Source organism: Ascidiella aspersa, chromosome 2 (genome assembly GCF_963924565.1).
Source record: "Ascidiella aspersa chromosome 2, kaAscAspe10.2, whole genome shotgun sequence".
Lineage (NCBI taxonomy): Eukaryota > Metazoa > Chordata > Ascidiacea > Phlebobranchia > Ascidiidae > Ascidiella > Ascidiella aspersa.
In genome coordinates this window covers 9,990,648-10,016,498 of record NC_139448.1, presented here as the reverse complement: position 1 = coordinate 10,016,498, position 25,851 = coordinate 9,990,648, and the positions used below count along the sequence as shown (strand labels likewise).

General features: G+C 39.1%; 2 protein-coding genes across 2 annotated transcripts; one reads left to right on the top strand and one right to left on the bottom strand.

Moving 5' to 3' along the window:
* Positions 1-364: 364 nt before the first annotated feature.
* On the top strand, positions 365-18,722 carry LOC146163538 (methionine synthase-like). Its single transcript, XM_083382802.1, has 25 exons — positions 365-449; positions 660-871; positions 1,283-1,442; positions 1,514-1,606; positions 2,016-2,122; positions 2,248-2,414; positions 2,574-2,736; positions 3,033-3,161; positions 3,848-4,024; positions 4,779-4,937; positions 5,808-5,930; positions 6,506-6,620; positions 7,413-7,595; positions 8,375-8,604; positions 8,947-9,099; positions 9,618-9,737; positions 10,216-10,462; positions 11,028-11,152; positions 11,639-11,777; positions 12,687-12,875; positions 13,293-13,489; positions 14,168-14,368; positions 14,981-15,082; positions 16,174-16,377; positions 17,067-18,722. The coding sequence occupies exons 1-25, from the start codon at positions 443-445 to the stop codon at positions 17,148-17,150; spliced, it is 3,786 nt and encodes a 1,261-aa protein (XP_083238928.1). The 5' UTR covers positions 365-442; the 3' UTR covers positions 17,151-18,722.
* Positions 18,723-21,338: 2,616 nt separating this feature from the next.
* Positions 21,339-25,639, bottom strand: LOC146163537 (S-phase kinase-associated protein 2-like). The gene is made up of 7 exons (XM_083382223.1): positions 25,188-25,639; positions 24,890-25,004; positions 24,462-24,653; positions 24,062-24,226; positions 23,660-23,813; positions 22,898-23,136; positions 21,339-22,094 (listed from the first exon to the last, which is right to left on the bottom strand). The coding sequence occupies exons 1-7, from the start codon at positions 25,606-25,608 to the stop codon at positions 21,899-21,901; spliced, it is 1,482 nt and encodes a 493-aa protein (XP_083238349.1). The 5' UTR covers positions 25,609-25,639; the 3' UTR covers positions 21,339-21,898.
* Between the last annotated feature and the right edge of the window lie 212 nt (positions 25,640-25,851).

Genomic DNA, 25,851 nt, shown 5'->3' with positions numbered 1-25,851 from the left:
ATCGTTTAAATAAACACGACCAAATTAAGACAAAAGCTTGCTGTTCTGCACATTTACAACGACATATATTCTATGTCGTTGGCCGGACAGAGCAGGTAAAATTGGAACAAATTGTAGTTTTTCGTATGAATTTTAGGCCATCTGCCATCAATTCTTTTACAACAATTCAATAGCAGTTAGTTGTTTTATTAATACAAACAAGTGGGCAAGAGGCATAGGCGACTGACGAACCAACATGTAGTTAAAGTTATTTTTCTATTTTGATGTATGAAGAAGGGTGTCACGTGACATTATTTTGATGCGCTTGAACGAATTTTGCTTGCTTTATAAACCGGTGTAACTTCTGGGAACCCCCGCAGTCTGAACCAGTTGTTCACGTGCAATTGTTTGTGTAACGCTGGCCGAAGCAGTTGAAGAATTAGTTTCAAGGAACCATCAAGCCATGGAGGGTATGTATTCACATACAAATAGTCTTGTGGTAGATATAACATGAATTTACTGTTTTAGATGTCAGCCTACTCAGATTCTCCTTAATTCGTATAATGCCCTTTTTAGCTTGCTTCATGTGTGATTACAGTGCAGCAATGCCTTGTATTGTATTAATTTTTCGTTTTGTGCAGCGACGTATTTGGACTCAACTTATTATTTATTTATATAAGGTGATGGACGAGCTATCACTGAAGAGCTGACAGCGACATTAAAGGAAAGGATAATGGTTTTTGATGGAGGAATGGGTACCATGATACAGATGTTGCGCTACAGTGAGGAAGACTATCGGGGTCAGGAGTTCGCGGATCACCCAAAGTCACTCAAGGGAAACAACGACCTTCTCTCATTAACCCAACCTGAAAGTATCTACACCATTCATAAGGTGGGAGCAATTAATATTGGTTACTACAATCTTGGTATTTCTCATATAACCATTAGTATAGGCGTATTTTGTGAGTATATATATATTTTTATCAAACTTACCATCTACTGAGTTCATCTAATCAAACATTTTTCTGGGCACCTTGTTTCTGTTTCGTGTTGACCAACTTCACTGCATTTAATACAATATAGATATAGCTTATTAATGGCTGTTAAACTTTTTATTTTGGATCACCTAAGGTCCTATACTGATTTCTTAATTCTATAATTTTTGAATAATTCCCTAATAGTAGCTTTGTGTTTGCCAATTGACTTACCAACATTGCTACTAGTACTTTTTTTTATCCATTTAGATATTTTTTTTGGTTTTAGATACACATCTTTATGAGCCTTATATTCTTACATTTTTTAGGATTATTTGGAAGCTGGTGCTGACTTTATTGAAACAAACACTTTTAGTGGTACAAGTATTGCACAAGCTGATTATGGTCTTGAGCACATAGTGTACAGATTAAACAAAGAATCAGCGATGCTGGCAAAAAGGGCAGCATCAGACGTGGCGAGCGCCACAGGTTGGTTTTGCACTTCCCTAACAAAATTTTTTCTTGCATTTTACATTTATTGACTATGTTGTTGTGAATAGGTGTAAAAAGGTATGTGGCAGGCAGCATCGGACCCACCAACAAAACCCTTTCAGTTTCACCATCTGTTGAAAAGCCAGATTACAGAAATATAAGTAAGTCTTTCAATTTTCTTTTATGTAGAGCTGAATGTGTGATAATCGAAATCACCTTGTCCCTTGCAAAATAAATGTTGACCTTAATTTCTGATTGTTCAGTAGAATACTCCCTCGGGTAAAGCTAGCAATTGAGGTCAGACACTATTAAAAGATCCTAAAAGATATATATTTCGCCAGCAAAGGCGTCGTCAGTATATCTTATTTCAAATGAAATAAAGATTTACTGACAATACCTTTTCTGGCGAAATATATATATATATATATATCTTATAAGACCTCTTAATAGTGTCTGGCCTGAATTGCTACCTTGACCAGAGTATTCTGCTGAATTTTCCTTTATTATCATTTTTACATTTGTTGCCGCCCAAGACTGTAAAACTGAAAACAATGTTTACCATCTTTCCAGCATTTGATGAACTTGTTGAATCCTACAGTGAACAGATAAGAGGATTGCTGGATGGTGGTTCTGACATTTTACTGGTAGAAACAATATTTGACACTGCCAATGCAAAGGTAGACTTTTTATGTTTAACTTGGGGTATTATGCCTTGAAACCCTAATTGGTAAACTCTGCTACAAAGCTTTAGGATTTAAATTTTCTAGTTTGGTTTATTCTTTTTAGTTTTACTCCCTTACAGGCTGCTTTATTTGCAATTGAAGAAGTGTTTGATCAAGACTCTTATTCTCGATTCCGTGGTATGCCTATATTTGTATCAGGAACAGTTGTTGACAAAAGTGGAAGAACCCTTTCTGGTCAAACTGGAGAGGCATTTGTTACAAGTGTTTCGCACTCAAATCCTCTGTGGTATGTAAAATTGTAAAGTTTATGTGGTATTGACCATTAATTTTTGTGGTTATTGGCATCCATGTAAACAAAAAAAAAAACGCTATAACTTGTCTTGTTTTTGACATAAATTGAACATTGTGGTATCATGCATCTATTCAATTCTTTCTTACTTTTCAGCCTGGGCCTGAACTGTGCCCTTGGTGCTCAAGAGATGCGGCCATTCATTGAAATAGTTGGAATGTTCACCGGCGCTTTTGTGATTTGCTATCCAAATGCTGGCCTACCAAACACTTTTGGTGGTTATGATGAAACGCCAAAGATGACTTCAAGCTATTTAGGGGTATTTGGTTATGATTGTGTTCTGTAAACAAATAGAGTTGGAAATAATTGGGGACATGTTTTTTAATGCAATCTGTTGTGTACCATATCTTTAGAATTATCAATAATTGTTCTATTGTTAAATTTTTGTGATGATAAACATTGTTGACATCTGATTTGCCCATATGATGGGTATAGAACTGAATGTTTTACTATTTGGTTTAACTGAAGTCTTGCTTGAACCTATCCCCAGGACTTTTTTCATTTTCCCTTAAATGCTGTCAATTCTAAGTGCATATGTTTTGTACATTTAATCAGGGATTTGCGAGGGACGGTTTGGTGAATATAGTGGGCGGCTGTTGTGGCACCACACCTGAGCACATTCGAGCCATCGCTGATGAGGTGAAGCAATATCAGCCCAGGGTACCACCTGCCAACCCACACAAGGTGACAAAGCAACTTCTCTTTAACCTTTGCTTTTTTCAAGTTTCTGTATGTATGGAAAATGAATACCACCAACAGACCTCTATAAAGTCAAATTTCGTTGGAAAAATATTAATTAATATAAACATTTACATTGCCAAGGTTTTAAAAGTGGAATACTTTTTTTAATGTTTAACGACTTTTTTTAGACAAAACGTATTGTGGTTTGCTTTTTCATCAGGCTTGAGCTTTGTCAGATCAAACTGCATTTTCTTTTTCAAAAAAACAAACAAATACAAAATGATCAAATCATATATATATATTGTAGCAGTATATCGCAGTTGCGCCACGAATGATTAAACACTGCTATTTGACGAACAGCATAACTAAGGTTTGATAGGCCCAGTGTTTTTTTTAAGGTGTTCAAATTTCTGTTTTCCCAAATTTTAGACTAGCAACTTTTTGGTATTTAAATGAAACACTTGCGGGCTCTTAAAACTACTTAGCGGTCACCCAAACCAAACCTTAAAAAAACCCTGGACAGGCCCATCAGATTTTCAGCCCCCACTGTTCGGCGACTAATGTAAAGTAAAAATCTTCGTTTTAACTTGTCTGGACCAACCATTACACAAAAAGCAAAACTGAAGATTACTTATTTCTCGAAATTATTCACCCCAACGCGAAGCTTTTTACTCTAATCCGCTGTCCAGGACTGTCTGCTGCTGTGCGGCCTGGAGCCCATGGTGGTGAGCAAATACACCAACTTCCTCAACATCGGTGAACGCTGCAACGTCTCCGGATCGCGCAAGTTCGCCGGACTGATCAGAAAGAATAAGTTCGAAGAAGCGCTTAGTGTCGCGAAAACACAAGTGGAAATGGGCGCCCAGGTACTGCGACGAAGAATTTTATAATTGATATTATAATTTTTTTTTGTATTTTTCTTTTTTTAACGTCTTGTGAACAATTATTGATGCCACCTCACTTGTAACGATGCCTTCTTCTCATAAAGCTTAGTGTATTTTCCCCTCCTTATTGCGAACTATCGTTTTTTTTTTCTCGACTACTGATTACACTGATGTCAGGACGAGTTAGTATTTTTTATCGAATGTTCTGCCATAATTGCAACTGATCCGAAAACCCAATTGTACTGTGTTCCGATATAACGACTGTTTTGAAAAGTTTTTCTGAAATTTTAAGTACGACAGCTCTGTCCGATCTAAAAGCAATTTCGGTACAACTAATTTGTTTTTTGCTATTTCCGGGCTAGTTTACTTTTTCAGGTAGAAAGTACCTCTTTTTTTACTCAAAACAAATCGACAAAACGTCATAGGCGCATGAGCAGTACTCAAAAGTTACTGCTGCGCGCTATTCGTTAAATCGTAAAATCGAATACCTGGAGAAACTTGTTTTGTTTGTAGGTTAATTCTTCTTAGCGCTTCCCCCTCAGTCGGTGTTTCTCAACCCTTTGCTCCCGACCCAAAATTGGGTCACCGACTGCAGTAGTGATGCTAATGTCTTAGTTTTGTTTCCTAACAAAAAGGCTAGTGGAGAGGACGAAACCTTCGCTGTTAGACGCTTGGTATTTATGACGCGGCAAAAAACGTTGAGAAACACTACCCTCAGTTATATTTTACCGCCCAGGTGCTGGACATCAACGTGGACGAGGGAATGTTGGACGGCAAGGCGGTAATGTCCCGTTTCGTCAAGCTCATTTCGTCCGAACCCGACGTGGCCCGGGTACCACTATGTATCGACTCGTCCAACTTCAACGTGATACTGGCTGGCCTCAAATGCACACAGGTGAGGCGCGTGTTTTTTATGTATGTACAATTGCACAGGAGCGAGTGTTAGTATCCATATGTGCGTGCCGTTGGAAAATATGTTGCTGTTTAGGTACGGACGTTTTTTTCCTAACATTTTGATAGATCAGAGTTTGTTTATAAACCTTTGTGGTTCATTTTGTGTGTTGTAACTTGATCCAAGTTTCGCCGATATATTTCATGCGAGGTGTTATCTTGTCTTTATCTAGAATAAGTCGGTATATAGCGAGGGGTGGGGAACCCGCGGCTCTTCACCCAGTTATATGCGGCTCTTACGTTCATGTTGTACTTATGATTTGTTATCGATTTCCTTTGGTTAAGTTATGCATTATTGTCGGTTTCGATTTCGAATCCGACTGTTTTTTACAAGTCCATTGTATTTTTAGTAACAGTTTTGAAACAAAATAAACGCAAACAATACGCCCAAATAATATTGATATACGTCATCATCTCTAGAAATGTGTATTTTTTCATTCAATGCGTCGCGCCTCCTTCTAAATTAAAATTTTGCCTATTTAACGAAATAAAGGCACTTTTTTCGCGCTTCGCGCGATCGCTTTGTGGAGTTGAGAAGAAATGAGGTGATAGCCCATTCATTTCGTTTCATGTGTTTAAGGTGTGGCTCTTAATGGTTAACCAAGTAACAAATGCGGCTCTTGGTATCTGATTGGTTGGCCAACCCTGGTGTATAGGGTCAAGAAAGCTTTTTTTCAGTTTCGTGTAGGCTGAAATATTACCACCCACCCCTGGTTTAGTTGTTCAACTTCATTATCTGTTTTAAAAAGTTTTACCCAAAGTAGCGTTTCCCGTATCAAAAATCAGTTAAGTAACAAAAATCGCACTTTTCCAGGGTAAATGTATTGTAAACAGCATCAGCCTTAAAGAGGGCGAGGAGGACTTCATAAAAAAAGCAAAGTTGATCAACAGATTCGGCGCGGCCGTCGTCGTCATGGCATTTGACGAAACTGGACAAGTGAGATTTTTTTAAATTTTTTAATTTTCGTGGTAAATATTTTATTTATGGTTACGAGAGATAACAGCTATAACTGCTTATTTCTCACCGAAGTACAAATTAAAAAAATATAATTTAATTAACAAAGATGTTGCACTGAATATGTGATATTGCAAATCACTTCGACCCTTGCAAGATAAATGTCGACCTTTATTCCTGATCAGTAACAGCAGAATATTCTAGCAAAGCTAGCAATTCGGGTTAGACACTATTAAATGCATTCGAATTAGGATATGCTGACAAAATCTTTGCTGAAGTGGTGAAATATATATATTATATCTTTCAAGATCTTTCAAGATCTTTCAACGTGTCTGACCTTAATTGCTAGCTTTGCTAGAATATTCTGCTGTAACTGATCAGGAATTAGAATATTCTGCTGTCAATCAACAAAGGCTGCGAATGATAAACTACCAAAAATACTAAAAGCAAACAGCTTCAGCGTTTCAGACGCGAGAAAACTGATATTTAATGACTTTCCGCATTTAAAAACCCAAATTCGTCAGCTCGATAGTTATTGATCTTTTATTTGTTTAAAGGCGACATCTGTGGAGGACAAGTTCTCGATCTGTGAGCGATCTTACCACATCTTGGTCGACCGCGTCGGATTCAATCCCAACAACATCATTTTCGACCCAAACATCCTAACGATCGGTCGGTCAATAAAGCACATATTGTTAAACAGATTTATTTATGTATATTGCCTAACGTGACCATGCCACATTGTCCACTATATCCTCAAATCATGTCATTGTTTACTTCAGTTAGGCCACATAATTAGATTTATTGAATTTTGTGTGATGACGAGTTAGATCTAAATTTGATAAAATTAAAATAAAAAAGTAGCAAATTTCATTTTGTATCGATGGGCGCATCTTCTCAATAAAGTTTTTTACAAGAAAACCTAAACGTTAATCCTCGTAACCAAGGCACTGTAGATATATTGAATTTGGCTGATGACGTGTTAGATCCAAATTTGATAAAGTTAAAATGAAATAAATCTTAAACTTGACAAGGTGCACATCCTCCAAACTAAACTCTTGTACTAGAAAACCTAAACCCTAACCCTCGTAACCCCGGCACTGGTGTGGAAAAGCAATCTAATAAAAAAACGACGTTACAAAGCAACCCCTGTGCAGTTAAGACAGCACACTAAGTATTGAAAAAAAAATACAAATATCTAATTTATAAGATATCTATATAGTACTGTGTATATGTACATAAAGAATTTCAAAGCCAAACCATTTATTTTTCACAACTCGCAACTCAAAAGACAATCGCAGTTTGTTTTGGTTGCTTGTCTTAAAAATTCTTAAAGCAAGATTGCGCTGAATCTTTACACGATTCCAAGGAAACACTTATATGCGCTCATATTAGTTTAAAAATATTCTTGGATTTTACACCAACTGGGAGCTTTACAATAAAACCTTAATTCTCGTCACCCAGGCACCGGCATGGAAGAGCACAACGAGTACGGCGTTAACTTCATCAAGGCCACCACCGTCATCAAGGAGAAGCTTCCCGGTTGCAGAGTAAGCGGAGGACTCTCCAACCTCTCGTTCGCATTCCGCGGTATGGAGGTCATCCGGGAGGCGATGCACTCCGTCTTCCTCTATCACGCCATCAAAGGTAGATGGAGCGGACTTAGAGTTCGTTTTTTTTTTCTATTCCACAATTATAGGTCAAAAAAAATACGTATCGACAATGTACCCAAAAAATGTTTGAGTTTGCGTAAAGCGGTCTTTGCGTGAAATGTCGATTTGTTTTCTTTCCTGTAAGTTGTTTTTGCTGAAAATAATTGTGTTTCTGTGATATTCGAAAACGTCGTATCTAAGAGGACTTGGAGTTCGGTTTTTGTTTCTCTTATTCAGGAAGTCAATCTTTAAGTTACCGTACAGACGTTTTTGTAGGAATTTTCAAATTGCCTTTTTTATATAAGTTCTTTTTAGTAAAAACGTAAATTTCTGTCTTTGCGGGAAATGTAGCTTGGCCTTTTTTGATGCAAGTTGTTTTATGAAAAATGTTTATTTTTGTGACTTTCGTAAACGTCGTATCCAGCACAGTTACTCCGACTATAGGTAGCCTGTATAAGTTTTGCAAACTGTTTATTTGAAAAAAAACAGCTCTTCGAATCAACGCCGTTTGGCCCCTGTCAGCCTGGCTAAAGTAAGACGGCCTATAATGACTAGAAACGACTGGCATGCCTTCAATTTTGAGATTACAACCATAGTCGTTTTTTGGCCATCGCCCTGCCATCTTATCAACGCCGGTTCAGTAGCGTCGCATACATTCCCTACAATCGACAACACGGCATTGTATCTATACGTTCCTTTTATGATTGACCAGTAAAAATACTGAAGTTAAAACCATTTTTTTAACGTTTAACCAAGTAAATTGACTTTACGCAGCCGGCATGGACATGGGCATCGTGAACGCCGGCAACCTGCCAGTGTACGACGACATCGACGCCAAACTGCTGCGACTGTGCGAGGACATCGTGTGGAACCTGGACCCGGAGGCCACAGAGAAGCTGCTGGTGTTCGCGCAGACGGCGGGAAAGGGCGCCAAGAAGGCGGTGGAGAGCGAGGAGTGGCGCTCCTGGCCTGTGGAGGAACGGCTCTCTCATTCTTTGATAAAGGTTGGAGTTGTTTTTTTTTTCCTTTTTTCTATTTCGCTGCGTTCCACCTGGTTTTAAAATAAACCATTATTTATGATTTAGTTGTGCATAACTAATTACATAAGAGTTACGCTTTCACTTGCGTTAGTTTACCTAAATCAGGGATGGCGAACCTTCGTCGCGGGGGTCACAAACACGGCCTTAATCCTTACAAAATTCACAAGTGGGTCATATATTTAATTATGGTATGCTAATTTTATGCGAAACTTTGCTGCTTCGAAAGTGTGAATAATAGAAACGTATTCGCATATCTTAGTTTTACAACCTAATAATGCAGTTTTTTTCACGACACAACTCGAACAGGGCATCGACAAGTACGTGGTCGAAGACACCGAGTTGTGCCGATCCGACGTGGGTAAGTACCCGAAGACTTTGCACGTCATAGAGGGTCCGCTCATGAAAGGGATGAGCGTGGTCGGAGATCTCTTCGGCGCCGGGAAGATGTTCCTTCCTCAGGTACGTGTTGAAACTTTCGTAAAGGCGTCTCAACTTCAAGTATAGGTGAACTTGAGACAGCGTAATGTGTAGGTTTGGGCAAACTGGAAAGTTGTTCTTTTTTCAGGTTGGAAAAAAACACTTGTTTTGTTGGGACGTTTTACCTAAAGTGAAGAACTGAGACAGCATTTGTAAAATGTAATGATGTGTTTCGGACTATTAGTAACGTGTGTCGTTTGTTAGTCACGGCCCGCGACATGTAGATGCCCTTTTTCAGCATTGCGGATATATTTGCAAAAATACGGATAGTTTCGCAAAATTTAAATGCACGAAGCAAACAATATTGCACAATTTTTTATTACTTCAAAATTTTCTTTTTTTCTATCCGAATAACGAATACACAAATTGATTTTAGCAAAGAACAACAAGCTATTGTGTTCTCTGTGTTCAACAATTTTCCCTTATTATTGGCAAACCGCATTGAACAGTTAGTTACAATGTTACATCTGTTTAATCTCTATCACTTTTTTTTTCTTTAGGTCATCAAATCGGCTCGAGTTATGAAGAAGGCTGTCGGTTACCTTATACCGTTCCTGGAAAAAGAAAAGGCGGAAAACCTAAAGAAGATGGCCGCGCTCGGAATAAGCACCGACGAGACCGTGAGTCACTTGCTTTTCTGCCATTAAACGAGCGAATCCCCGAAACCAGGATAAAAAACTATTCTCCCTGCCTTCTGAATAGATTATTTAATACGTGCTGCCTTCAAATGTACTTTGGCCTTGATATCTTGTCTAGGTTTTGTTTCCTGTTTTTGAAGTAGAAGTCTCCAAAAGTACAATTTCAATCTTTTTTCGTTTTGAGTCAGAACGATATAATAAAAGTTGTTGTCAGGTTTTTTTTTGTAACAAATTCAAACTTAAATTATTTCCCTATACGCCGCAATTGAGCTCTTCAGGCAATACCTCGAACAAACTTCTTATAACAGCTGAAAACTTTTAATATAGCTTACACCCTCTATTGTGTATTTAATTTATGTTGCTCGATATTGAATTGCAAAGCCAAAAAGGTCAAAAGAAACTCAAGCTCCGTAACGTATCAGCCCAACCTAATTTGTGCATCCCCTGTTCGTCACCACAGAGCCCGTACAGCGGCACCGTAGTAATCGCTACAGTCAAGGGCGACGTGCACGACATCGGCAAGAACATAGTGGCAGTCGTGCTCGGCTGCAACAACTACAGGGTCGTTGACCTCGGGGTCATGACCCCGTGCGAGCGGATACTTCGCGCCGCCATCGAGGAGAAGGCCGACATCGTGGGACTCTCGGGTCTTATCACCCCCTCGCTCGACGAGATGATCCACGTGGCCAAGGAGATGGAACGGATAGGTGAGGATTAATTTTATGATGATTTTTGCGATATGTGAATATTTATTTTCATGGATGTTTTAGATGGTAAATGTATATTTTTTCGAAACGGCAAGAGTGTATTTTTTTCTTTTTTTTTAGCGAGTTTTAAATTAATTTTTTTTGCTTATTTTTCGCTACACCATGGTTTGCTTTGTTTTGGGGGTTGTCGTTTTTTTCAGAAGTTACTGATTTACTTTGTTGCGGCTTGGAGACTTCTGTTTTAAACATATCCCTGCCGTTTTAATATTTGTAGACGAATTTCGCTTGTCTGGTAAATTTTTTATGTAAATTGATAAACACTCGTATTTGGGATTAATATCTCTCGTAAAGCACGTTAAGTGTACAACGTCACACAAAACACTGAAACAGTAAATTACTATTGATCAAAGTTGAGCGGCATTTTAAAATAATGGTCGGAGGTACGGTTGAAACACGATACTGAATAAAGTATACACAACAGAAATCACATCTGTAAATCACCGGCCAATTAACGACATACACACTAGCGCATGTTTCATTTGAATCAACAATTTTTACTTCTTAGGCCTGAAACTCCCCCTTCTAATCGGCGGTGCTACGACGTCGAGGGCACACACAGCAGTCAAGATTTCACCGCGCTACAGCCAGCCAACCATTCACGTTTTGGACGCCTCCAAGAGCGTTGTTGTGGTAAGCCCTTAGCTCATGAATCGGTGCAATTGTTTGGGTCAACGTTACTATTGTTTTTGCCTTTACCTAATTTCATGATTACAAAAACCCACGATGGCTGCGGTGAAGTATGTTTTTTTGTTAAAAAAATTAAATTTGATAGTTAAATTTCCTAAGACTGGTGTTCTTGGAAAATTTAAACAAAAACACCAATTTATTCGCAATTTTGGATTATTTCCAATTTGTCGACTGGACCTTGTTTTTGGGTCGAAAGAACGTTTTTAACCTGTCGTGTGCAAACTGTAAAACAAGCATGCTTGCTAATATACATTTGTGTTATATACAAGTAAATCGTTCCTGCATTTAACCTATAATTTCAATAAAATAGTCTCAACAAAAGGCAAAGATTTTTTAATTTTTGCTAATTTTTTTTCACGACATTGAATACGTTTACCAAAAGCCGTCTGAGCCTAGCACTTACTTAAATTATACTTTTTCCTCGCCAAGTGCTCCAACCTACTCAACTCAGACACGAAGCAGGATTTTGTGGACGAGGTTGAGGAGGAATACGAGGAGGTGAGGCAGGATCACTACGAGAGCCTCCAGGATCGGAGATACCTCACCCTGGACAAGTGCAGGAAGAAAGGTCGGTTAATTGCGTTAGTGTTGCAATGATTTAAGTTAAAGAATTGTGCTTTCCTTGTTTTCAAACGAACTGATTTCACATAGGCCCTAGAGCAGTGATTCCCAAACTGTGTGCCGCTGCTACTGTGCCTCGAGAGATTGCCTAGTGTGCCGCGAAACGTTCGTAATTTCCGACAAAAGAGTATTTGTATTACCAATAGGCAAGTATTTTAGACTTGAATACGCACTACACAATAGGCAAGTATTTTAGACTTGAATACGCACTACCCGTTACAAATTGATAATATTGAGACATTTACATATGGTTTTTCGTGTGTTAAGGGCGATTGTAAAGTTACTCTATTGTTGTTCTGTTAAAAGTGTGCCGCGAAATATTTAAGATATTTTTAGTGTGGCGCGAGCCAAAAAAGTTTGGGATCCACTGCCCTAGAGGCTAGATGAAATTTGTATAGGCCTCGTATTTGGTCAGAACAGGCTTCGCGCCAGTGTTGCAGTGACGCAAGTCCAGAAAATTGTTCTTCTTTCCCTTTATTTTAGTCTTTTCTGCGGAAGAGTGATATAACTTAAATAGGTCTTAAGCTTCCGAAGCAAACGACTTACCCTAACTACCATTGTGTCTATTTCTTATTTAATATATGGCATAAGTTTCCCTTTTTCAATCAGCGAACTTTTGATACCATAATTTTTAAGCCAATAGACTAAACTCAATATTAGTGGAAAACGACTTAACGTACACTGTGCATTCTAATACTTTTGAATCAGAAAGCGCTTTTGTTGAGAAGACTTATAACAAAACTGGCCTTTTTTATGTGTGTTTTGTAAGCTATATCTAAGTCTTCTTTTAGTCTAGCTTCGCACTTTGAAAGTTTCAAGTACTTCCCTGTTCATATTTTTTTTTCATCGTCTATAGCTTTGCAAATCGACTGGCAGAACAGCGACGTCGTACCACCGACGTTTCTCGGCACGCGCGAGTACCACGACTACAACATCGAGAAGCTGATCCCCTACATCGACTGGAAGCCTTTCTTCGACGTCTGGCAGCTGCGCGGGAAATACCCGAACCGGGGTTACCCCAAGATCTTTAACGACGCAACTGTCGGTAAGTGTAAGGCAGAGGCGTTTACCTGGAACTTGTTGACTTGTCCATTGAGGTTGTGTCGAGGTTTTTGAAAGTGGATGTAACAATACACTATGCACGATCTCTAATGTGGCTTGATAATGAATTGCCAATCGAGTAGATCGACATCATCTTGATTAAAACGTTTCGATACGAGCTTTTATCATCTTTCAGTTAAGTGACTGAAAAGTAATTCATCTTTAGGTCCTCTACGTGAATCGTAAGAAAGAAAGGAAAAGAGTAAAAAAACTGTTAATCATTCGTGTAATAATATGTTTTGATTGAGCGGTTCCCCAAAACGCTCTAAGCCTGTAAAACTTCGACACTCATAACAAACTTAGACCTCGTTAAACTTTGACACTCATAATAAACTTTGACCCCGTTTTACTTTGACCTCAGGCGAGGAAGCGCGGAGATTGTTCGGCGACGCGGAGCAGATGCTGGCTCAGATCATCGAGTTCCAGTGGTTCAAGATGGAGGGAGAGGTCGCCTTCTTCCCCTGCAACGCTTCCGGTGACGACATGCACGTGTACGCACCGGATGTGACGTCATCGCTTGCGCAACCGGTCGAAGTGCTGTACGGGCTCAGGCAACAGGTGTGTGATTTAGGGAATTGTTTATTTTAACTTTTTAGAATCGATGCCGCTTGGCAAACTTGTGTGTTATAACAATTCCGCGGTAACTATTTTTTGCGTGCAATCAATTAAAGTTAAACACGACACAATAAACGGCGTAAATAAGATGAGCAAGACACACGTTTATGCAAACGCACGCACATTCTGTTCAATTTCGTGTAATGCAACAAGTAAGATGCAAAAAATATTCTGAAAAATACAACGAAGGATGAATCTTTAAGACGATACAATAAATTCCTAATAATTTTCAATCAAAATCACGATATTAAACAATCGACATTTGGAAGGCCAATACTACATTTTAAGCTGACTTATGGCAAAAGATAGTATCTTGTATTTTGTTGAAATAAACTTTAGGGTTTGATCACCAACAGGTTTAAAACTAAATTAGGAATATATGGCGTTTTTCCGACAATATTTTTAGAGGGAAACTCTCCCGTAAATCTGTATTTTCACTAGTCTAGACTCTGGTACACCTATTTTGTGCACAAAGTCGCATTTAAGGTTTTCTTATCGTTTGCATTAAATTTGCCGACCGCTATGAAATCAAGGGGAGAAATCACAATATATCCCATCTCGCATTTTCACACGACAAAATCGCCCCTTATTCTCACACGACAAAAACACCCTTACAAACAGGCCGAGAAGGAAGCGGAATCGAACGAGCCCTACTACTGCCTGTCCGACTTCGTAGCGCCCAAGCAAACCGGCAAGCTCGACTACATAGGGATGTTCGCCGTCTCCTGCTTCGGCGCCGAGCAGCTCAGTCAGAAGTTTGTTGACGAGATGGACGACTACAACAGTATCATGGTCAAAGCGCTGGCCGACCGACTGGCCGAGGTACGAGAAAGAGAATCCAGTTTATTGTGGGTTTTGGGTTGGTAAAAGGGCTTAGCTTTAACCATGTTTGTAAATTTTTCAACTTTGGGTGCAAACTAATCTGTATAGTCATTGTCAGGTGTATTTTGGCGTTTTGACTTTAAACAGGATTTTTAATTTTTCGCCCTGATGATGTTTATTTATATAGACAGGAGTTATAGAAATGTCACGTCAACTGAGCGGTAGTTTTGATAGTTGTTTTTAATGGTTTGGAAAAATAACGAGAGCTGTATGTTCGCCAACGTAAAAGGCGTGCTGATGTGGCCAGAATATTGCGTGGAAAAGTGATTTTTTCTTTCCGAGATCATTTACAACCGATAAAATATTCTATATACAAGATAAAAGTTGTTGAATGCGAAGCAAATAAATACTAACTGCTAAAATGGTTCAGTTTTTAGATATTTTTAAAATATATTTTTTAACTGAATGACTCGAATGTGCCATAACTTTTGACAGCTAAGTTACACCAGTTAAAACGCCAGTTAAACAAATCCAGCTTAGGATTTAACGTTTGTGCCGTGTATCTGTAAAAAATGTTGCCAACCGATCTTAAAATGTCCGCATTTGTTTCAGGCGTTTGCCGAATGCTTGCACGAGAAGGTTCGAACCACCTTGTGGCCATACTCTACCGGGGAAGACATGAGCGCCGGTGACTTGCACAGAATAAAGTACCAGGTGAGATCAGGTTTATATAACTGTTGTCCCATTTGTATCGTTTATCTAATCCTAATGTATACTCTTATGCAAAGGTAAACGAATTTTGCTGTAGTTATCTTATTCCCCAGGCTAAATTTTAAGCCAAAAGTATGTATTTTGTGGTTGACCGCTTTATATGCAAGACCGCTAGTTGAATTTCGCTTAAATTATTTTTATGGGAAAATACTCCTACCGAAGTAATAGCTTCAACTAGAACAGAAATACCAGCTAGATTGCTTGACATTCATTATAAATTTATAACTGTTGGCTGATATAATGTGCGATGTCTGCTCCTTGGTACATAAAACCCATGCTACAGCAGTATATATACAAAGCTTATCTGTTCATTGCGTCGGGTTTTAGTTTAACAATTTGGATTTTTATTGTTAAAGCTTTTAGATGCCAGACTATTAAAAATATTTTTTCCTCAAATGTGAAAAAACGCGCAATTTTGAGTCCCAACCTTAAAAAAGCCGTCGGCAGCTAAGAAGCGTAAAAAATTAACGTTAACAGATTTTAATTTCAACGCTTTCGTTTAGGAGCGAGGAATTTTGCCTTTAACGCTGATATCACATGTGTTAAAGCCATTAACAATTTTGCGATTATATTCAACGCACCGTGGACAACTGCTGACATAAATTTATATCAGTGATTCTCATCCTTTTATGGCTAACGGTACCCCTCAAAAATAACAAATAGATTTCCGGCACCCCGACTAGAATTTTCGTTCAGTGGTTTACTGAAATGTAACTATAAATGGAACTGGAACAACACATGCAACTTAAAACAAGTAGGAAAATGTCATTTTAAAATAATGGTTTTTCATCGTACACAATAGTTGTAGCACGAAGCTTTCCGATTGAGCAAAAATAAGATTCTTTAAAATTCCCAAATACCTATCGGCACCGTTGGGCATTAGAAATGATACATCAGGGCGCCGCAGCACCCCAATTGAGCACCACTATTTTATACTATGAACGAACAAAGAATTAAAAAATGTTTGCGGCCCAACTTTGCAAATCCAAGTAAGCACATTAACAAAAATACACACTATTGCGTTTTGCCTCCAGGGCATTCGTCCGGCCCCGGGCTACCCCAGCCAGCCTGACCATACCGAGAAGCGAACCATGTGGCGCCTGATGCGGGCCAGGGAGGCCATCGGCGTCGAGTTGACCGAATCGCTGGCCATGAGGCCGGCCGCCTCCGTGAGCGGCCTTTACTTCGCCCATCCCCAGTCCACCTACTTCGCCGTTGGAAAGATAGATCGCGACCAGGTAAGACGTTTGGGTGTTTTTTGCCATGGTTTGAAGTCTTAAGAAGGGTTTTGTGACTAAATACTCAAGAAAGTTTTGCTCTCATAACCTGAAACATCAAATTCGCGTTAGTATTTTTTACCTTATATAATTAATGATTGCATTGTATTCGTATATCGATTGGCAATACTTTGGAAGAAGGGCACGGTTGTCTAATTGGATAACTATATGGTCGTTATCAAGAAATAATTGGCTTTAGCCTTAAACTACTTAGTTGCCTTCGATTCGTAACTTATCATTTCAAAAAAAAAATGAATAAAGAGTTACTTTCAATCAAAGGCTGAGACAGATACCATCTGTATTTGGAAAGGCACCAACACTAATGTCTCCGATATAATTTTAGTCGGACATTCTTAAAGTAATGAGCAAGTTGAAACAAAAAATAACGGTAGCTTTTACTAAATATTTAGTTGTTTTGCCTTTCAACTTTTACGTTTTCATAATATTCCTATGTCTAAATATGTTGGATCGGTTTGTTACAAGTTCACGGGAACCTGTGTTATTTTCACATTGACAACGTATCGCATTTTTGACATTCATATTTCAAAATGGCTTTTCAATTTACGTGACCGTGTTTCCTTTAAGTTCTACGACCAATGCGCTTGGCCGCTCAAAGGAAAACACCAAAACTATTTTATTACCGCTTTCAGGTGGAAGATTACGCTCAACGCAAGGGAATATCAAGTGAAGAGGCGGAGACCTGGCTCGGACCAATCCTCGCGTACGAGCGATGAGACGCGAACCTTTCCGAAGTTTTCCGAAATTTTCCGAACATGTTAGCTTTGGCTACGCGTGACATGTGGCGACGAAAGTACAATCCCGGTCTACAAGAACGATGTTAGTTTTTTTTTACAATGCCTCTTTGGGATTTTATGGAAAATTTGGCCTTTTTCTTGTGCTGTGTTTTATTAATTCTACTGTTTTAACAGAGGTTGTTACAGATGCCGAACAAAAAAAAGCGTGACAGCTCTTTGAAACCGAATTTGGGCTTCCGCATATTATCATTGGAACAATGCGTTGTGTCTCTTATACTTTCGTCAGAACAACTTGTTCTTTACTAAAGCGTAAATCGGTCCTGTAATTTCTTCGGTTTATATATTTCTAGGTGCGAACTAACACTTTCGCATGATACTTTCCTACGTTTTTAATTCAGGAAAGTAATGCACAATGTTAATGAACTTAAATTGTGTTTTGCCTTATCTTTATTATTTTCTCGCATGTAACTTGGTCAATTTCCAGGGCGTCGTTAAACGCTCTGCACACCCACGTTTGGCGCCTATGGGTTGTTTACTTACACACTCAATTTATGTTGTCATTACGGACTTACCTTGTCATCTGACGTTTTTACTATTTACATGTTCCAATCATAGGCGTAGCCAGGGGAGGGCCTGAGGGGCCAAGGCCCCCCCCAAAAAAATTATAAATATTTTACTCTTAATACTTTGTTTTTTTAGCATTTGTGAGCAGTACCACAACAGTCGATCACAGGCATGCCACACCTTCAATTGGCATGCACTGTTACGTCACAAACGATGTAGTTAATATTACATTTGCTATACATTAATGTAGTTTTACTACTTAAAAGTCAGATTTTGCTGTTTGAATGGTTTTCTTGGAAATGGAGTATTGCGTTAACACTCAGTCAGTTGCTGCTCGAAACGGTTTGCTAACATTGTTATTGTGATCGTTACGGCGGTAAATTTAATGACAAAAGCTAAACAAAAAGTTCAAACTTTTTGGCCCCCCAACAAAAATTTTAGGCTGGCTACGCCACTGGTTCCAATACCCTTATCAACTCGATGAGACGTTAAATTTACCTTTGTTCGCCTTTGAGATAACGGAGATTAGCCGCAGTCGTTCAGTGTTAATATTTATGTTAAATACCTTTTTGAAAAGCGTGTAAGGAGCATTTAACTTTAAACATCTGCTTGCTCTACGCGTTTCAAATAAGCACTCTGTTTTAATCAGGTGCAGCAATGTTTTTTTTCCTATTTTATAACTTTTAGTTGAATTTTGTTTTTTAAATACAACAAAGTCCAATGTACGATCCCATTTTCTAAGTTTTATGGCGTCCTGGGTTATGTCCTCCATTTAACTTGACAGTTAATACACATAACATAATGTGCGTTATAGTTCGTTACCTTGTGTTCGAACGACAGTTTGTCAATTACACCAATACTGCCTTTTCTGCTATGCATTTTATTTGGATGTGATACGGATTTCGTGCTCGGCCATTTTTGTTGCAATCACAGTGGGGTTTAACATTGCTATTTTACTTTGCTGGTACAACCTGTTTGTTCCCAATAATAAACACAAATGTGCATTTTGTGTGTTTGATGCCTTAATTGTGGTAAAAGTTCATACCGAACAGCACATAAAAGAGGATCAAGTACATTCTCCACAAGTGTTTTCTATTTTAATACTAGTAAAAATGTTGCGGCTAAGAAATAGGTGCAGTGCTAATATCACATTCACACCGTTTAAGTTGTCCTATATCCCCTCCAGTTTGTATCACAGCATTAATGCGACAAACAGAAGGGCCATCCTGTTCTGTGTCAATAACAGTATAAAGAGGGTTTCCGGGCTCGTAGCTTTATCAAAATATCTAAAGGAAACTATAGGCATTTCGATCTGCCCAGTTCATGTAGGCTAAAGTACACTCGTTTTGTCCGCGTTACATGCTGGCCGAAATTCAGCTATCTATCACTTTATTTAATTTTGAAAATCTAGATTAAAACTAGGGCGTTTAGACAATTTAAAATATAATTTTCATTTGTACCTATGGCTAATCGTCTTGGCTAATAAACTTCATGTAATATTTCCAATAACCAAACTGTTTTTTCACGTTGGATATAATGTGATTGGCGTAAAAACAATTCAACAAGGTTTAAATACTATACAAAACGGAACAACGTTCCTCGACCTAAAAGGAAAGTAAATCTACAGTACACGAATTTAAGATGGAAATTGGAATAATTTAACATGCGTTGGTATCACGAACGTATCATTATGACTTGTGCAAAAAAAACGACCGCAAATAGTTGTTGGCAAAGATTGCTGTTCAAATGACTGTTAAAAAAACTCTGTAAAAAGCGCCACTTGAGCCAAGAGTCGTATCTTTGTGTTGGCATCGTAGCAAATATGCATATCTTTGTTTTCGTCGAATAATCAAGGTTCTTCCAATGACCAAACAAACAACTTACTACTGTAGTGAGCAACGGAAAACACCAAAGCCCGTAATAATCACAGAAAAAGTTTTGGAAAGATACTAAAAGTGTAATGTCTAAACGTTGTTATTGTTCTAAGCATTGAAGTGTTTTTTTACTTCATTGGTTTTAAGTCGACATTGAACTTGACAGGAAACTACAATTAGTCCGAAATCATCAGCAAAAAAGTGGGAAAACGGCGCTTGAAACAGCAAAAAACTAATGCTTATTTTAAGTATATCTTCATAGCGCCCTTTTTCTAACTTTTAATTGTTGATTTCTAAGCTTCGCAATAATTCTCGCTCACTGGTCTGGAGGCGGCGGGACCGGAAAGTCATCAGGCTGATCTAAGTTGTCGGCGTTTGCCAGCTCCATGAAGTTGCTGAACATGTCGTCCAGCTCGTGGTTCTGCTGTGGCGAGAGGGCGAACTCCTCCTCCTCTCCGTGTTCAACCGCTTCCGCAGACTCCACCTCTTCCACGGGAGCAGGAGGCTCGAAAGAGGCGGACACGGCGAAGACAGGCGGCGGCGGGATGCCGTCTACTTGGTCTTGATCGTCTGGTTCCTCCAAAGGCGCGGGCCACTCCTCGCCAGGCGGTCGGAAGCTAGCCATGTTGGTCTCCAGTTGTGCTTCTGGCGACGAGGCGCCGTAGTCGAGCGAGTGGTCAAACGAGTCCTCAATCGAGCGCGCCTCCTCCAAGTCAGTATCGGGAGCCACTGTGTCATAGCGAACGGGCGAGGTAGCCGGCGACTGGGCATCTTTCTTCAATTCCTTTAACTCTACAACGCCATTGTGCTCGCTGATTTCAAGGGAGCGCAGCCTGCGAGCGAGCTTACTGAGACGCGCCGCCAGCAAGCATATCGCTACTAGCAGGATGATGACCAGGAGGCCTGCGCCGCCGTATGTTATGTAGCAAGTCGGGCCTGGAGCGACCCAGTTGAAAAAGCAAGCGTTACCGGCGGTTGTTCCTATTGTGACAGCAGGGTGTCTGGTCGTGTCAGTCGACTTTGAGCTTGCAGCGTTTTGGTCTGTAGACTGCAGCGACTGGCTACTGGCCTCGCCCATCTCTGTGGGGATTTTTGCTGTGACAGACGCCTGACGGGCAGTGCTGGCTGCCTGAGTGGTCACATCTGTCTTAGACGTGATTTCTACTCCAGCGACTGTGCTGTTACTGGTTTCTTCCTTAGAAGTGGTAGTTGAGTCAGTCCGGCTTTCTGTAACTGAAACACCAGCCCCGGTTTCCGTTCCGTTGCTCCGATCTACGGCGCCGGTAACGTACACAGTGGTTTGGTACGGGGTCGTTTCGGCACGGCAGGAAGCAAAAAACAGGAAGAGGCAAGCTAGTAAGCCTGCTTTTACGCGGTTCGAATCCATACCAAACAATTCACGCCTTAACTGGTAGAATAACAACAGCAGCTTCAACTACTTGCAGGTGTACAATCCAAAAGACTAAGTGACCGTTTTTTATAGGAAGGCAACTAAACGCATAGGCAGCATTAGCGTCAGACAGAAAGGAAACGACCGCCCACGCGCCGTGTAGCCTTCACACCACGGCGTGCATGGAAATCTGGCTTATACCTCTACGTTTCTATTGCGAAACCGAGTTAATATAGGACATAGACTAAGAAAACACGACAAAGCATGAGCACCTTTGTGCGCCATCTTGGAAGGCTATTCTTAAGTATGCCAATTTGGCCCTACGCCGTAAATGCGTGGTCTGACAGCCCGCGCACAATCCCACGCATTGCTCACATATAGCGGAGGAAACAAATTGCAAAAGAACGTTTTGTATTCGAAAATAAACTCACGAAACAGTGGAAACCGAGGAACGCCAATCAAAAAATAAAAGAGAACAAAATTCGCAACAACGACGGAATTTCTTAAAATCTCTGCTCTATGTACACGAAGTTCCGAAACGCGAAGAACGCAAGAATTTCTTTCAAAATAAAAACGTTTTTTTAAATACTAAAATCAACCGATAAATAGGCGTATGTTTGTCTATATACAGTGCACAGTGTGTCGTCTGCCTGCGTAGAACGCAAATCGAAGCAAACTAACCTAAGAATACTAAACAACTAAAAAAGCTTGAACAATGAAGCTAACGCAAGTAAAAAAACAATAAAAAATAGGACATAAATTAGAGTTGCCAATATGCTAAACGTATACTATATAGTGACTACATTGCATTTTACAAACCTGATTTCATTACAGTGATAATTTCTGGTTATATTCCATACTATATTACTTACTATATATAGACAATAATCTACCACAGTTTACACGACGTAGTATCCCCAAACAGTGCGCCGCCTAGTGCCGTAAAGCGCGCTCGGAGCTGGCCGGGCGATGGCGCTGAAGGGCCGCAAGCAGACGCGCACGCGAGGCAAAGCAGAAGCCAGTGTCCCGATCGAGGTGTCGTCCATCACGCCAAAGACGTCCAAGTAGCGCAGATGGTGCAAGCGTGAAAATCGCCTGGAAAGTATTTCGTAAACTTAACGTAATTATCTCCTTCGGTTCCCATCGCTTTACTTCGGGCAAAAACTTGGACTTTTAAAAGTCACAAGATTGTTGTTTAAACATATTTTTCGTCTGGTAAACTCCAAAGTGACAACTGCTCAAAACGCCAAACCCAATTGCTTCAAACTATACACACTGATTTGTATGTACCAGGGATCAGTATGTAACTGGGATCAGCCAATTCAGAAATTGCAAAGGTCGATCCCGTTGTAAAGGAATAACATACGACCAACTGAAATCATTTGACAAGGATTGGATTGCAAGAAATTGGAAGCATACCACTCTGTTTGAGTTTGGTCGCTTATTGACTTATACCCGAAAACGAATAAAGCTAAGACTTTTTTGTTTTTACCGTTTAAATTAAGACTAAGATAAAGTGGGCAGCCAGCAAACGAAAAAAATGGAATTCCCAAACTTGGGAAATGAATGGTTAGCAGGAATGAATGGTTAGCAAGGGTGCGCAAAACACTGAATAAAATGATCTGAATGACACCATTTTACAGTTTCAAAGCCACTTAGCACTGTATGTGCGCTGCTCATATTAATCTGTAAACCCTGGCTGTATAATGCAGATCATTCTATACTCGAAGTTTCAACCAAAGCACACGGGCTTTGTGCCTATAAAATATTTTATTATACGGTGTTAGTTAGTTGGTTATTCGGATAGACGGTTTCTAAAATAAATGATGACAAGATAGGACGGGGCTAAAAGTTTAGGAAACCCTGCTGTAAATCTTTTTTCACGGTTGTAAACTTACAAGTAGCAATTGGGGTCGATTGAGTAGCAGCGACTTAGGTTGACGGCCCGTAGGGTGGCGGGCAGACGACCGACCAGTGCGTCCACAGTGGTGCCGGTCAACAGGTTCGAGTCACTGGCGTCCAGCTCGTGAAGAACTGGGCAGCGCTCGGTCAGCGAGATGACGTGCTCGTCTCGAAGCGTGTCCCGAAAACCGGAGATGTTGAGAGACTTTAGGCCGGTCGGTAGCTCCGCGAATATCTGACAACGATTGTTATTATGGAGTTAGCTTGAGGGTCAATATCTTATTATTGAAGTCATTCCAATTCTTTAGCAAGTTTTTTAGTATATAATATTGCCAATAAATGATTAGGTATTTACAGATTGGTAGTTTTATTTATTTCATTTTGGGCCAAATCGTGCAATGTTTTTTAACGTGTTATTAATTAAAAAAGGGAATTGTAAAAAGTCGGCTATAATAGTAACACAGGAATCTAAACATGTGTTCGGGCTAAGGACACCCTTATTAAAATAGTTTTGTTCGTACCAAGATATGTTATGCATTCTGCTAGCAGGTATACAGCAATAGCTATGGTTAATTTAGACTTGCGGTTTTTTGGATAGCTGTTGTGTTATATTTTATTTTAAATAAGCCATGTTCTACGGTAAATCTATTCTTTAAATGTTTTATTCCAAGAAAATTTTTGGCAATTGATTAAAATGGAATCCCATTTCATAAACTATTTAAATTTTGGTAAAAGACGTGTTAGTAATAGTGACCGACCTCAGTTGGGTCGCATTGACTCAAGTTGGTCCAGGCCAGGTTCAATTCATTTAGATTGACACATGTGCGTAGGAGCTCTACCATTCCACTTGAGGTCAGGTCATGACACAAACAAACATTCAGACGTTGCAGCAAAGGACAGTTAGTCAGACATCTGCAAAACAATTAGGACTGATTTGCCTATAAGAGCAATGTACAGTGATTTATATGACCAGAGGTTAGTATAGAGAGCACAACTTAAGTGATAATATATAGAAGCAAAAATATTGACTAGTTTGGATTACCTATTTTAGTAGTTTTATATATAGGTTACTAGTATGAAGCTATTTTGAGTATCTTTAGTAAAAAATGATTGTAGATCTATTACTTAGATAAAAATAGTAAAATAAAAAATTATCATACCCTAAAACATTGTGACTGATTGTCAGTCCTTCCAAACTTAAGTTTCTCAACATGCTGCACCTCATCAAGATCAGACAAAGCAAGTTTGGAGAAACGTTGGCATTGGTCAAGTCAATGGAGTGCACAGAATAGTGATAAGACCTTGAAAATGGACCTCTGCACGGGCTAGAAGTAAAAAAGCAACTTTGTTATTGTACACCAGGAATGTTTATTTGAAATTGAGACTCAACAGAGTCAGTTCATTAAACTGGAGTCTGTATGTGTTGTGCAGTAGCAAGTTCAAAACCTAAGGTGGCACAATGTAAACCTTAAAAGTGGACTATAATATATATATATATATTTTTTTTTTAACCCAGCAGTCTATTAACACCAACAAAATAAAAATCCCATAGTTACCCACCTTAAAGAAAACAAGCCACTGTCATCAAGTGATGAAAATGAAGTGTTTGATCGATCTGCGAAGACATTCTGTGAAATATCAGCGCAGTTCAGACACATGACCTGGACCCCACGTCTTAATAGCCTTTGTAGATGAGTAAGATCGGTTGACTTTTTGGATAGTGAAACTTGCTGCCAAAGGCACTTGTCATTTCTAAAACCATTTAAATTGCCACAATGTAAAACATATACATACAAATATATATTTTGTATTGCTATAACAAGTAGAATATTTAATCAATAGCTAAAATGAAAATAAATAAAAAATAGTTTACAGTTTTTTTTTAATAGCGTTTATCTAGCAGATTTAGCATTCCTTAATAATCAAAGCAAATAAAATGCAAAACATATTTTATTATCGAAAATTCTACATGGATGAAACAAACTTACGCAACATTATGCCATCTCCAGCAGACTCTACTACACAAAACTCTGGTGTCTGAATTACAGTAGCCAAATATCTTTAGGAATATTTCATCAGGAAGAGCATTGATGAGACAATCATCTGAATGAACAGTAAATAGTTAGGAATTTATTTAACAATAAATCCCAATAGGACCTGGAAAATCATTTATACATCAATTGATTAACCCATCAAGGTAGATACGTTAGAAGCAATTGGAAACTAAATTTTTCGGTTAAACTACGCCATAAAACATATGTGTTAGACATACGGTATACAAGTCACCTTTTTCACTTTCACAGACAAAGCGTGTTGATGTGTTGTTGTTGACATCCATTCGGACTTGCTTGGCACTCAACGAAATTTCTCCAGCAGTCGGATGTTTTCTGGAGCGTTTGCGCTGCATTCTCGTCAGTGCCCGCTTTTGCTTGATGTCGTTGCATATTGATGTGCCAGACGGTGTTTCAAAGTTGACCTGTTTGCAGTTTTCCAACAAGCAACAGTCTTTTCCCCTGAAAGTGTTCTTCCAGTCGGAAAAGTTTTTGTTGCTTGTTGCTTCTGGAGAGGATATTTCTCCGATAATTCCAAGATCGTCATAGAGATCTTGTTTTTCATGTTCCCCCATGATCCACTGAATGCGGGTTTTGGCATGACGTTTGCTCGGCGAACATTGTGCAGTGGTTAATCCTAAATAACTCATCAGCATGAAATGCGGAACACTGCCAATCACAGCAATGCCTAAAGCCTATATAAAACAATACAAACAATTAGATTAAAAGTACATTGTAAAACTTAGATCAAATTTAACAATAACTTCCTTAAGTGTTGTAGGCCTACCATAGTCCAAAAAAGATGTAAAATTTTCGGAAATCTAAACGAAAACAAAAACTAGGCGTTGATCTAGATTCTAGAATCCTACCTTTGAAATAAATATGGGAGCACAAATTTA